Raw genomic sequence first — 13,883 nt, forward strand, 5'->3', positions numbered from 1 at the left:
AGTAAAATAATCTTGTTTTCATTTTGGAATTGAGATTTTTAGACTAAAAGACAAAAAAAAATTGAATATATAATTCAGACTCAACATTGCGTAATCCTGTTATGCGACTATTGCGGATGTGCACATTGTGATTTTGATGCTAAAATTATATATTGTGTACATCCAGAAAAACAGATAAACTCCAAATGCTCTCCTAAATGTTTTCAATAGCTGTACCATTGTTAAAAAGGTCTGTAATGCACACTAGTACCTGAACACTAACACAGCCCTGCAGTTTGAGCTGAAGTGTGATCATGTTGACCTCCTGATTAGAGCAGAGTTTAGCGAGTTCAGAACTTTTCTCCTTCATCTCGTCTATGGCCACATCGATGGGTTTCAGCTCTGTGTGCTTCTCTCCCACCACCTCGATGCGCTTCTTTACATAGGGAAATGTGTTGGCGGCTGCAGACACACAAACACAAAATACAAATGGTCAACAAAACAATACGCTGCTGAATCTGAAAACAAACAAACAGCATCACCCAAACAAAAGATAGCGATCAGGATCTGATAAGTTTTCATGTCTGAGTCATGGAGATCACAGCTAGCCACGCACCTGCTGTTGTCAGTGTTGACGACTGAGAAACAATAACCCTGTGTGACACAACAGCCATTGTTCTAGGTGATGTTTTAAGTTGGTGCACAATAGTTGTCACACATATGCGTGTCAGTGCGTTGAATAGCTGTGTTTTTGGCCCGTGGGAAACGTGCCATTGCTAATGATCATGCAAAACTGATTCCATCAAATATTTACATTGACTGAATCATCTTCATGTCGTGCAGACGATGAGGAAGTAGAATGTTAAGCTAGCCAACTTTCAACTGTTAATTAGTTCAGCATACTTTCAACAACATGAGTCACTTCTGAAATGTTAATGACGTGGGACGGGGCCTCTGTTGTGAGAGTTTTGTTTGTTAGCTTAGTGTTAGTGGATGTAAAATGTCAACAAAGTTTCAAAATGCTTAACAATTGGAGTTATTGTTTTTTGATGTAGTGCAAAATTATACAAGCTGCTCTTGTCTTCCTCGCAATATTCAATTCAGATTTATTTTAAAAGCTTTTTTTTACAATAACAGCATCTGCAGGTTTCTAAGAATTGTTTTTAAGACATTTTTTAATACCACACAAGAAAGACATTTAAAACTAATTATAAGGTATAATTGTATAGTACAGAATTTGCAAAAAAAAAAAAAAATTAAAAAGCACACATTAACACAACTAATTAATTACTAAACACTCTTTATCATATATAAAACAATAGAAAATCTGAAAACAGAAATATTAATAATAATTAGGATGCAGCCGAATCACAGTTTACCTTTCAGGCTGATCATGTGAAAAATCTTCAGATTTCGGTCCCTATCCAGTTGATCGGCGCATCTCTAGTTCTTTATTTGCTAATGTGCAGATTGACAAAGCTGATAACAGCTATTATAGGAGCAAAATCCCTACAAAATCTGCTTACGTAAACAAAATCTCTATGAGCTTTTATTTTATTGGGATCCATCTATTTAAATCTGGGTGACAAACAGAGATTAAGTAGATTTCAAAATGGGAGCAAAATCTTCTGCATGGGGAAATCTTCTTTATTTTACTACAACCTTATAATTCCTTATTGTTCTAATCATCTTTATTTTAAAGACTTTAGAGATTTAAGACATTAAAAACTAATGAATGCCTTGGACCCTATCATGCACCCGGTGCAATAAGGCGCAAGACGTGTTTTCTCCGGTTTGCCCCAACGTGTTGCTATTTTCAGACCACACAACCGCAATTTACACCAAGTTATTTAGACAGCAAATCCCTTATTAATTAATCAATAATTAATCAATTATTACTTTCTACATATTGTAGATATAAAAAAACACTGCCTCCATGCCTTCATCATCCCGGGGGGCTTTTTCAGTTTATTCACTACAATTAGCTTTTGTATAATGTTATTATTATCATTAGTATTATTTATCATATGCATATTTGTTTTTTTTTTTGTTTTTTTTTAAAAACAAGCTTAGATTTGTTCACCTGTCAGGTTTTGGACCATATGGGGCATAGCACATGTGTTTGGATATAACTATTGTTCATTTATTCGTTTGCTATAGATTAGAACTGAATTTAGAAATAGTTCTGAAACAAATAGAATAGAATACCGTTTCCTTATACATGAAAGAGAGAAAGAGAAAGTGAGGGCCAAATGCACCATGGTGCGACTGAACTGGCTCTTAAAGAAAATGGGAGATAAGACTCTGATTTGTTGTATTCTCAAAACACACCTATAACTCATTAAGAGAATAAGCTCAACCCTGTTAAACCATGCGCGGTGGCGCAGAGTGTATTTAAAAAATACAAATTTTAAAAATATTTTATGTATTTAAAAATAGCAAAAGTGGGTTCGGGCATGCCCTTAATGCTTTTACGGCTGGACTTTGCACCTAGATCGTTAAATATAGCCCATTATCTTTACACTATGAAGTATAAGACTTTATTTATTTATTTATTCATTTATTTATTTAAGGATAAAATACCCTGCAATAATTATCATCCCAAGGTAGATTTGCAAAAGGTGCACATCATTCCATTCCAGTTTGACAGCATATGGCAGGCATGTTCAAACTCGGTCCTTGAGGGCCGGTGTCCTGCAAAGTTTAGTTCCAACACCAATCAGACACACCTATTGCTAGCTAATCAAGCTCTTACTAGGGTTTCTAGAAACAACTTTGCAGGTGTGTTGAGGCAAGTTGGAGCTAAAATCTGCAGGACACCAGCCCTCCAGGACCGAGTTTGAACACCCCTGGTATATGGTGTCCTTCCAAAAAGGTGATGTCTGTGTATTAGGAGTGTCAAAATCAATAATTTCTTGGGTGCACTGTGATGTAGATGCGGACAATTTGGTATCGGTTCAGTAACATACCTAATTGGTTATTATGTATTGACGTCATTTACCTCATATGCTCTATGTCGCAGTAGAATACTTTAGTGAGGAAGGCGAGTGCAAGTAATTAAAATGCTAAAAGTCTGCACAATTAACTGTGTGTGTTTGCTGGACAGTCTTTCATTGACACTGAAGTTACAGCAGAAGTCCCTATTTCACTGCTGTGCAGAAAGTGAAAGCAAACTTCATCTCTCTCTCTTTCTCTCTCTCACTGTGGCCCCTTTGACCTGCTGGCATGACGTTTCCTCTCCTCTCGGCTGTTACAGCGATACTCGTTGATCCAGACACCAGCATGACTGCAGAGCGATTTTCTCCACTGCATCTATCATGGATCAGCTGAGATCACCACGTCCGTTTATTAGTGTCACTTATTGGTGAACAGCGCCAGAGCGTTAGAGCCAATCGCAGCCCTTTCTGTTGAGCTCGTGAGCAATCATAGGCGTTTAACAACTCACTCGACAACTCTCAAAAAGCAAGTGGGATAATATTTCTGTTTGGTTATTTGCTTTAAGTGCTCATGTTGTTCTGTGCATGTCCTTCAGTTATGTTTAATGGAGAGTGTTTTCTGTGAGCAGGTACAATTAAAGGACAGTTCATATATATCACTGCTTGTGTTACAGGACAAGATTGCATTACAAATATACATAAAATGTATTTATAAATTATGCCTTTTAATTATTGTATTAGGTTATGGTTCGGGTTAGTAAAATTGTGCATGGAAAGCAACGTCAATGCACAGTGATGCGCCGAGATATGGAATTGAATCGAATCATGATAATCATAACCTAACCGAACCAGGAGAAAAGTGTAGGTTCACACCTCTAATGTGTATAATACATATTGAATGAAGTGCATTTATGTATTGCTTAGGATTTTGTGTTGTCCTCTGAGTATCCTCTGAGCCCCACCATTGTCTTATGTTTATTTTATATCCAGACAAAAAAAAAACAACATTTTGACTTAATTTCCTGTCATTGCAAGTTTACAGGCTCTCGTGATGAGAACTCTTGAGTTTATATCTTAGAATTCTCTGAACACTTTAAAACAAATGTGTTACTCCCAATTATGAGTTTATAGCTATGTACGAGTTACATTACACGTCTTTTAAATCAGTAAATAAGGTTTTAAAAACGATTAAAGAAACACTTAATGAAACAATTTTTAGTAATTAACACTTTTGAATTTTTAAATGAATTTCAAATTATGTGTTGTTATCTATAGTTATGCTTAAATGTGAATTTGTCTTTATTTGGCTGTAGTATTAGTGTCTATTGTGTCTTTTTATTTGGTTTTGGTATTGTTTCTATTGCTTTATCTTACTGTAAATTGGTTTTTTGTTTTGATGATGATTTAATGTAAATTTGTATTTTTTTATTTGTTAGACCGCAGGAAAAATAGCCACTACATTGGTAAATAGCTAATGGAGATCTAAAACATCTTACAAATCATGTACGCTATCTCAATGTAAATAAGTATTTTGTTATGTTTGGGTTTTAATGACAATGTTAATTTGTCATTTATTTGTTGGAGCCCAGAAATCATAGCCATTACATTGATGGGGATCTGAATAAACAATAACCGAATCATGTTCGCCAACTGTGCGGGTTATAAAAATATTGTGAAAGTCAAAAAAAAGAAGTTGTACTGAGAGAAAAGCTAAATCTCCTGCAGTTTGTTGTAAGCTTACTGGTAAGTACAGTCCTCCGCTTGCACTGTTCTTCAACTCCTCCTTGTTTCTTCCCTGTGAGCGTAAATGGAGTCTCGAAGACGAAACGCTGAATGTTGTGGCACTTCTCGAAGTCCGTCTTCCTCTCAGCCATTTCCTTCTCATCGAAGAACGGCTTGACATACGTGACCTGAATATACGCAAACTTCGAGTCCAGATCTTTCTGGTTAACCTGTTGGTAACAAGTTTCATTTAAAAAAGAAAAGAAAAAGACAAAGTGAGCTGGTTTACTTTGAAAATGAAAATGTGAAATGACAACATTTAATAAAGATAACATTAACAAAATATAATCCAAAGCAAATGTTAAATACTCAAATCTATGCAAAAACCAGGAAACTGGATATTCATCCAAATGTTTGTTTTTAAGATAAACAGCTCTTTCCTGGACGATGACTCGCGTCTTTGGCCCTTCAGGGTCACTTGATCTAAATACAGGAAGCTGCACAGATAAATGGAAAAAAATGACTTCTCACTTTGTTGGAGTCTTGGATGATTTTGACGTTCTCTGAGCCAAACTTTTCTCCATAGAGCTTTAAGAGACGATGGGAAATTTCAGGCAGAGTTGTGAGTTTTGGCTCTTTGTAGATGTACTCCTTTCCATCCTCTTCTTCAAAAAAGCCCTGATTATCCAAACAAATGCATCCAAATGAACACTGATGTAATATTTCTGCTGTTTACTGTGCTGTGGTATTAACACACGATACTGTTTAATAGGCTACAATCAGAAATTATTTGTTCCAAAGATATTACAAGTATTCTACAAGTAGGCACTTAGATTAAAAGTGAAAAGACTAATGTATTACAAGATTTCTTTTACAAATAAATACCATTCTTCAGAACTTACTGTTTTTACAAAGATAAAAGCATTCTGAACCAGGCCTGTTACAATAAATTATTTTTGTTGTGCAATATATTGTCGCAGAAATAGTTGGGATAAGCGCTAAGCAATTAGATTTGAGATCATTTTATGCCACTGATTATAGAATAATTATACAACAATATGAAGCAAAAAGCCACAAACAGTTTCATATGACCAAGGCTTTTTTATTCTTAATGTCATTAAGATTCTGTAATTTGATGTAAAAAATAATCAAAATGTCCTATTATTTAACCTATTAAAAGTAATATTAAGTAACTGTCCAATTTTTAACTTTGACATCGGTGAGGTAAAATGTAAATGTTCTCCCAAAATGGTTTTACCATTATTTGAGAATCTAAATATGTTGCAAAGGCAACAATTATTGAGGTCACGTATAAATATTGCAATCAATTATATTGATTGTTGTGCCTATTCAGAACATAAATAACAAGAAATGCTTCCGAAGCATTTAAAGAGATAGTGTGACACTGATGTATACTCACCGGACAGTTTATTAGGTACACCTGTCCAACTGCTTGTTAACGCAAATTTCTAATTAGCCAATCACATGGCAGCAATTAACATGTCAACATGGCAGTAGACAGGGTCAAGTCAATCTGCGGCAGTTCAAACAGAGCATCAGAATGGGGAAGAAAGGTGATTTAAGTGACTTTAAATGTGGCATTATTGTTGGTACCAGACAGGCTGGTCTGAGTATTTCAGAAACTGCTAATCTACTGGGATTTTAATGCACAGCCATCTCTAGAGTTTACAGAGAATTGTCAGAAAAAGAGAAAATATCCAGTGAGTGGCAGTTCTGTGGGCGCAAATGCCTTGTTGATGCCAGAGGTCAGAGAGAATGTACAACTCAAATAAAAAAATAGAGTCAATATTTTTAGCCTGGCTACAAAACAAACCACTGTTGTCCAATGACTTGACTAATTAGTTTATTTATCCTAGTTAAGCCTTTTAGGCTGAACACTATTATCTTGCAATATAACTAGTAAAATATTATGTGCTGTCAAATACAGTGCAAAAAAACAGCAATTTCAAACTTTAATGTTCCACATTTTCCACTATATTTTTGATCACATAAATGCAACATTGGTAATCGTAAAAGAAAAAGCGTACATTTTAGTTAAAATGTGCTGATAACCCATAATTGAGCCATTGATTTATGAACAATGTCTAGACGCATTAAAATATCAGCTGTTTATGAAATGCACAATGTCTACACACAGAGAGAAGTGATTTTGTGAAGTGGTAGCAGAGCGCAAGCCAAAATGATGCAAGCATTAACATACAATAGGTTGAGTACTGTACTGTACTGTACTGTAGGTGGTTTGTTTATTGCTTCAACTCACCTGTCCGAAAAAGGCGACTCTAAAATACGTTCCGAGCAGCCGTCGACCCGACTGCATCACCTCCAATATCTTTGCATAAGCTCGCTGCAGTGTGTCGTACAATCGCCTCAGTTTCTACAGGACCGAGACAGAAAGAGTGTGTGAGATGTTGGAGCTGCTATACCACAATCCTTTTTTAAAAAACATTATTTACGACATCATTTCCTAAAAAAACAACATCTCTGACATTTTACAAAAAGCAGAAGTTGTACATTTAAGTCAAAATAGCAATTGCTTTTGCTTAAAAAAAAAAAAAAAAAAAACTTTCTAAGTTGTTTAAGTAGGCTTTTATTTTACAGAGCTGTAAAAATACTCAAATGTCTGTCAAGGTTTTTAAACTAATTTAATTGACTTACAAAAGTCACACAAGTGGCAATTTCACATCTGGTTATAGATAGATGTCACATCCATATCGAAGCGTTTTCCTCATTAATGCAAAACACTTCAAATAAAATAAGATAAATAATATTCTATAGAGAGCCAAGTCTTTTCCTTTTGGTTAGCATTATTTTTATTGGGTTGTGCTGTTTAATTCACATAATCTTTACAAGGTATGTTGTAAACTTGCATACATTTTTGGTCACATCCGTAATGCATGTTTTAACTCCCTCAAGTAAAAAATATCATCTCTAAATGGTTGTTGGTTTTGGAAAAATCAGCACGATCTCACTGCAATTCATGATGTTTTTATTTAGTGGCTAATGTGTATGAATTAATTTGATCTCAGTCGTATAATTTAGTATGATTTGCTTATCATCCAGTGATGGTTGGGTTTAGGGGTGGGGTTGGGTGCCACGCCTCTTTTTAAATTGTACATTTTTGTATGACTGAACGAATACGCCACTAAACTGACAAAATGTAAAATAGCTACGTTTCCTTGTGAGATCAGGCTGGAAAAAAACACAGCATTATCACTATCAAACTAAGTACTATCAATATATCATTCAATATCATTCACTATCAAATAAAGTACAAAAAGATGTTCCAATACACTGTTAACATAAATTCTCTGTGTATTTATGTTTTAAGCTTTTACTGCAAATGTCACATCAATTAAATGTCACAACTCTGGAATTGCTCAATGTTGTAAATAATGTTCAGTTTCTTAGACAGACCGATGGATTCATTTTTTTAACACCTCAATTTCTCAAGTCATAGAAGCCACAATATGAATTTTGTTTGTATAAATGTATTTTTTTAAATCATTAAAGCACACAGTTGAATGGCCTAAGCAAATAAAAAAAAGTGAGCAAATTAACAGCAGATTCAGGAATCCACCATTTCTTTTATATGCTATTCAGGAGCAGGGCTGGATTGGGACTCTTTTTCAGCCCTGGAGTTTCAAGCCTCAGACCGGCCTACCTCAGTTCACGGCTGACTATATTAAAATAAGATCATTTCCAAATCCGTTTCTAATGGCACTATCACGTCTTTTTTAAGAAAACAGCTGCTTTAGAACTTCAAATGTTCAACAACCCTAACAGTATTATATGTCTTAACAATAAAAATGAAATACATAAATAAATAAAAAAATTACTCAGGTAAGGATTGAACCAGAGCACGCATCGTGGTGTCCACTGGACCACAACGGCTTTTCTTACGGGAGTGTATCATCTAAGTTACATCATCATAAACCTGCAGGCTGCATTGTGCTCACAGGGCTGCGAGAAAATACTAATTAAAAATGGTAAGGCTGTGGTCAAATAAATAAATAAATGAAAAAAGTGCAACAGCTGAAAGCAACAGAGTCTGGAGCTAGGGACACCGGCCCTCATGGCCAAAAAATAAACAGGCCCACCGGGAATTCTCCTGATCCTCCCGATTAGCCAATCCGGGCCTGTTCAGAAGTTATGTGTCCCCACTGACTGGTAAAATCTGCTTTTCTCCCTAAGCCAGTTTAGACCAGCCATTTTATCCTCTCCAAACATATAGTTTTTCTGAATCGTTTACATTAAAGAATGCATTATTAAATGTTTCTCTCGCTCTTATGACTGTGCGCATTGTCAGCTGAAGCCAAGCGAAGGCTTAAGTAAAAAGCTGATGCAAAAAAACACATATTATTAACGACAGCTTTAAACAGCAAAAACAAAAGCTGAATCCCGGACATGTTAGGAGATTTAGAAGCCCTAGCCAGACCATTTTTTTAAGTCCCAAAAAGGCTAGCCCATGTGGGTCTGTAAAGCATGTGAGACTGTCAAGTGTTGACAGGTCACGCGCACACTGAACAATACGGATAAACAAGTGATTATACACTATTTAATCGATGATCAAAGATGTTTAGTTATATTGGGTGGATACAATAAAATAAACGCGTAAAGGATGATAATAATAGTAAAAAAAAAGTGTTACTACAGTAAATGTACTTGGGCAGCCATTAAAATAGCTGAACAGCAAGAGAAGTCCATGTGTGGGAAGCACTGAAATGCATCCTAAAATGACTGATTTTGTGACTTTTCCCAAAACTTATGACACCTATGCTTCAACTCTTGAATGTTGCAGCGAAAATACCCAAGTAAAATCCAGTAAAATGTTTCTTTTTTGACCTCAGGAAACATTGGACTTCAAGAGGAACTGAGAGGAATTGACAACCAATAGTCTTCGACTGCTACTGTATGTCAGCTTTGAAGTATGTACACTCATATAAAATGCTTATGTGTTTGCTAGCAATCGTACATATGTAAAAGTTTCTTGCATACAGTTTTTTTCTGAGCTGAGTCTTTTTATCAGTGTAAAGTAAATTGGCTTATGCTAAAAGCATCATTAGCATGCGTGTTCCTCAAATACTGCACATCCCATGTTAGACTGTGGAGCCATCTAAACAAACATCTACATGTACAGACAACGACATGAAAGAAGCATCAAAACAAACTGTTGTTCAAATAGAGAACAATATGCATAATTTATAAGTGTCATCATCTATAAAAAAAAACATGGAAAAATCTAATGGAAGAAATGGAACTGAACTGTATAAACGCTTCAAATAAATTAAATCATTAAAAGCAGTTTGATTAATGACTAGCAGTGAGGTGTTAAAAGTCTATTTGCACAAGGAGACAGAACAAAGAAAAACTGGTTTCAGTATTTGCTAATTATTATGTTATATCATAATAACCCCGACTAGGAGAAAGTGTCACAACAAATTGTCAACATGATGATCACGATTACATCACTATTCATAATTAATGGGTGTCACAAACGAATATGGAAAAATCTAATGGAAAAATAAATGATCTAATTAAATACTTAAACTCACAGCAGATTAAATAATGACATTAGGTGTTAAATGTTTACATGTCCACAGCAACAGTATAAATAAAAACACATACATTTATATTTGCTTTCATAAAATCCTGCAGTCTTTGGTTTGGAAATTAGATTTTACAGCTTGCATGATAGAGGAATATGAAGAGAATGAGTCTGATTGCTCTATTTCAACACAGAAATACACCCATGGGCCAATTTATTAGGTACACCTTACTAGTACTGGGTTGGACCCCATTTTGCCTTCAGAACTGACTTTTTCCTTTGTGGCATAGATTCAACAAGGTACTGGAAATATTCTTTAGAGATTTTGATCCGTATTGAAATGATAGTTGTTGCAGATTTGTCAGCTCCTCATGAATGATGCAAATCTCTCGTTCCACCACATCTCAAAGGCGCTCTATTGGAATGAGATCTGGTGATTGTGGAAGCCATTTGAGTACAGTGACTCATTGTCATGTTCAAGAAACCAGTCTGAGAAGTTTCGTGCTTTATGACATGGTGTGTTATCCTGCTGGAAGTAGCCATCAGAAGATGGGTACACTGTGGTCATAAAGAAATAGACATGGTCTATTTCTTTATTAGGTAGGCTGTAGCGTTGACACGATGCTCAATTGGTACTAATAGGCCCAAAGAGTGTAAAAAAAAATTCCCTTACACCATTACACCACCACCAGCCTAAACCATTGATACAAGGCAGAATAGATCCATGCTTTCATGTTGTTAATGCCAAACTCCAAATGTCGCAACAGAAATCGAGAATTTTTAAACTTCTTGAATCTTCTGTTGCCCAGTTTTGCTGAGCCTGTGCGAACTGTAGTCTCAGTTTCCTGTTCTTAGCTGACAGGTGGGGCACCCGGTGCAGTCTTCTGCTGTTGTAGACCATCCACCTCAAGGTCGGACGTGTTGTGCGTTTAGAGATGCTCTTCTGGATACCTCGGTTCTAACATGTGGTTATTTGAGTTACTGTTACCTTTCTATCAGCTCAAACCAGTCTGGCCATTCTCCTCTGACCTCTGGCATCAACAAGGCATTTGTACCCACAGAACTGTCGTTAACTACGTGAAAATCCCAGAAGAGCAGCAGTTTCTGAAATACTCAGACCAACCCATCCGGGACCAACAACCATGCCACTTTTAAAGTCACTTAAATCACCTTTCTTCCCAATTCTGATGCTCAAACTGCAGCACATCTTCTTGACCATGGCTGTTTCTCAATTCAAAGAATACAGAGAATGAACTTTTGTTCTTGTAAATAGCAGTCTTGCCAGGTCACCTTGGAAGAACGAACTTGGGAGACTTTGAGAACAGAGAACGCGTCCTGTGAGAAATGAGATGCTGCGTTCTTCCTGATGGTCACATGACCTTCACGTGTCTTTAATGGAAGAAGATTTAAACATTACAGCATTCATACAACAATTTGGTGTTTTTCCCTTTTCAAAATGTAAACTATGCATGCAGACTTTACAAATATACGTTGCACATCACAAACAAAACAGATTTTAATACGAATTTCAGCAAATAAACCTTTAATGTATTTATTACTTTAAGATTTTCATGGTAACGTTTATATATATCGTATAATTTAGGGAAACTCCTCAAATAAATAAGTAATATATTTCTGAACTTTAATAATAAATCTTTGTAAAAGGCTGCGCTTTCCACCTCCATTCGCAATGACTTCCGGGACTTCTAGAGTGAGTTCAGTGCTCAAGTCTGCATCCATGCGTCCTCGATATCAAGAACACATCTGGGAACTTTCATGGGTCCTCTGTTGCGGTCTTGAGTATTGGACCTAACCTTTGGCAGTTGATAATGACGACGTCACAAGAGAACACAAGGAGGAAAAATCGCTGAAGAAAGCATATTGAGAAACAGCCCATGTCTAAATGCACTGAGTTGCTGCTATGTGATTGGCTGATTTGAAATTTCATCAAACAAGCAATTGGACAGGTGTACCTAATAAAGAGTTTATGTAAACAAGCCCAAACTGGCAAACTCTGGATTAAAGTTTTTGTCGTAACGTATATATTTTTTCCACAATGATGCCTCTTGTACATTGTCTAACTATCTTTTGGGTGGCTTCACTTACTCATCATTTACAGGCTTACTGGTTGAATAAAAGTATTTTTAAGTCAGATTTTGTCAAAGGTATGAATAATGTTGTGCTTGACTATATGGGAGGTGCAAATCATTATATTAAAATGATTTCTGAAGGATCTGTTGTGCTCGTTTTAAACACACAAAAGGTTTATGGAAGGGTCAGACTTCTCATGGTAGCACTGGCACTAAGGGAAAGTTTCCATGGGAAAGACTGTGTGTGAGTGGCTTTCTAAACAGTTACCACCGATGAAGGATTCACTTTACAAATGACATGACTATCTGTGAGGAGAAAGTATGCTGGCAACTAGAATCTAGCTCAATAACATAGTAGTCATATAAATGAATTCATCTAAGGGCTTTCAGAGCAGGAAATAAATAGTACACTGAAAAAGTTTAGTTACTGTATGTTCTATAAAACCACAAAACCCTACCACCCTGATGTCCAAATAACAGTATCAGACTTTTTGCTTTTTAGATATTGCTCGTTATTTTCATTCAACATGTTTTTTCATACTTCTTTATACCTTCTCCACATTTAACTGAGAGTAAAAGTGAAACAGATGAAAGCTCGGTTTATAATGGCTGAGAAAAATCCCTCATTGTTCATACAAACAAACCGACTCGCTTCTTGTCTGGTCATTGTTAATCCAGGCCTAAGTAATGAGCTTCTGTCTGATGTCTGCCACAGGGGCCGCAGAGTCTCAGAGTCACAGCATTGAGAAAGAAATCAAAGAATTGGGCAAGTGGAACTTCCAGGATATTAGCACATTTATTTGAAGCAGCACAGCATGATTGCGCCACCCCTTCATTCTCTCTTACCTCAAACTCGTGTCGCTTTTCATAAACCGGAATGATGAGTCTGGCGATGTGTGTTATGAGCTCAAACCTCTCAGCTTTCCACAGACTCTCCACACACACCTCCAATTGCTCCACCAGGACGTCCTGTCATGCAAAATGCCACTTTTAAACCAACATTTCTGAGAGGCTTCAATAATCACTGCTGATAAAACGTTTTTTTTTTTTTAGCATTGATAAAGAAAGCTAGTGTGTTTTACCTCAGTGTAGTACACATCTTGCATGCCGATGTCTTCTTTCATGGCTCCTTCCTCATCAATGTTCTGAGTGGTTCTCTTAAAAGCTGCCAGTCCACTGGGGAATAGCTCTGAAACATTGAGATACATTGTTTAACTATACTGTAGATATAAAAGCATGGCACTATATTAGCCAGTTGTTTGAAACAAAAACAATAACTATACTGATAACTAAATTGGTATCCACATCAAGTCAACAGTTTTGATCTGTAAATTACATCTATAGGCAGGAGCAGGAGCTTTGACGTCTGGTACTTTAAATGTTTACCCTCTTTAAAGTGCAATGGATTCTTTTTGGCTGTCAATGGTTTTATTGTTAATCAGGTGTTCATCGTAAAGTTGCAGAATTCCCCTTGACCATGTCTTTTGTGCAAATTCAAACAATTCTACTTGAGCAAAAAATGCGCACGAGGCGAAAAACATCCTACGGGTAATCTAGAGCTAGTGACATTATGCTTCACATCTGATGTGA

General features: G+C 36.2%; 1 protein-coding gene across 5 annotated transcripts in view; it reads right to left on the bottom strand.

Annotated features, from left to right (window-relative positions):
- dock11 (dedicator of cytokinesis 11) overlaps positions 1-13,883 on the bottom strand; it is a 152,593-nt gene that overhangs the window by 14,402 nt on the left and 124,308 nt on the right. For all 5 annotated transcript variants that reach the window (XR_012382568.1, XR_012382567.1, XM_073907182.1 and 2 more), the window contains 6 exons: positions 13,376-13,482; positions 13,140-13,262; positions 6,919-7,032; positions 5,169-5,315; positions 4,657-4,867; positions 251-441 (listed from right to left, as the gene is read on the bottom strand). Coding sequence is in view for 3 of the 5 variants with exons in the window: in XM_073907182.1 (XP_073763283.1) it covers positions 251-441; positions 4,657-4,867; positions 5,169-5,315; positions 6,919-7,032; positions 13,140-13,262; positions 13,376-13,482 (893 nt within the window). In the remaining 2 variants the exon portion in view is untranslated. The remainder of the gene's footprint in view (positions 1-250; positions 442-4,656; positions 4,868-5,168; positions 5,316-6,918; positions 7,033-13,139; positions 13,263-13,375; positions 13,483-13,883) is intronic.

Source organism: Danio rerio, chromosome 7 (assembly GCF_049306965.1).
Source record: "Danio rerio strain Tuebingen ecotype United States chromosome 7, GRCz12tu, whole genome shotgun sequence".
Taxonomy (NCBI): Eukaryota; Metazoa; Chordata; class Actinopteri; order Cypriniformes; family Danionidae; genus Danio; species Danio rerio.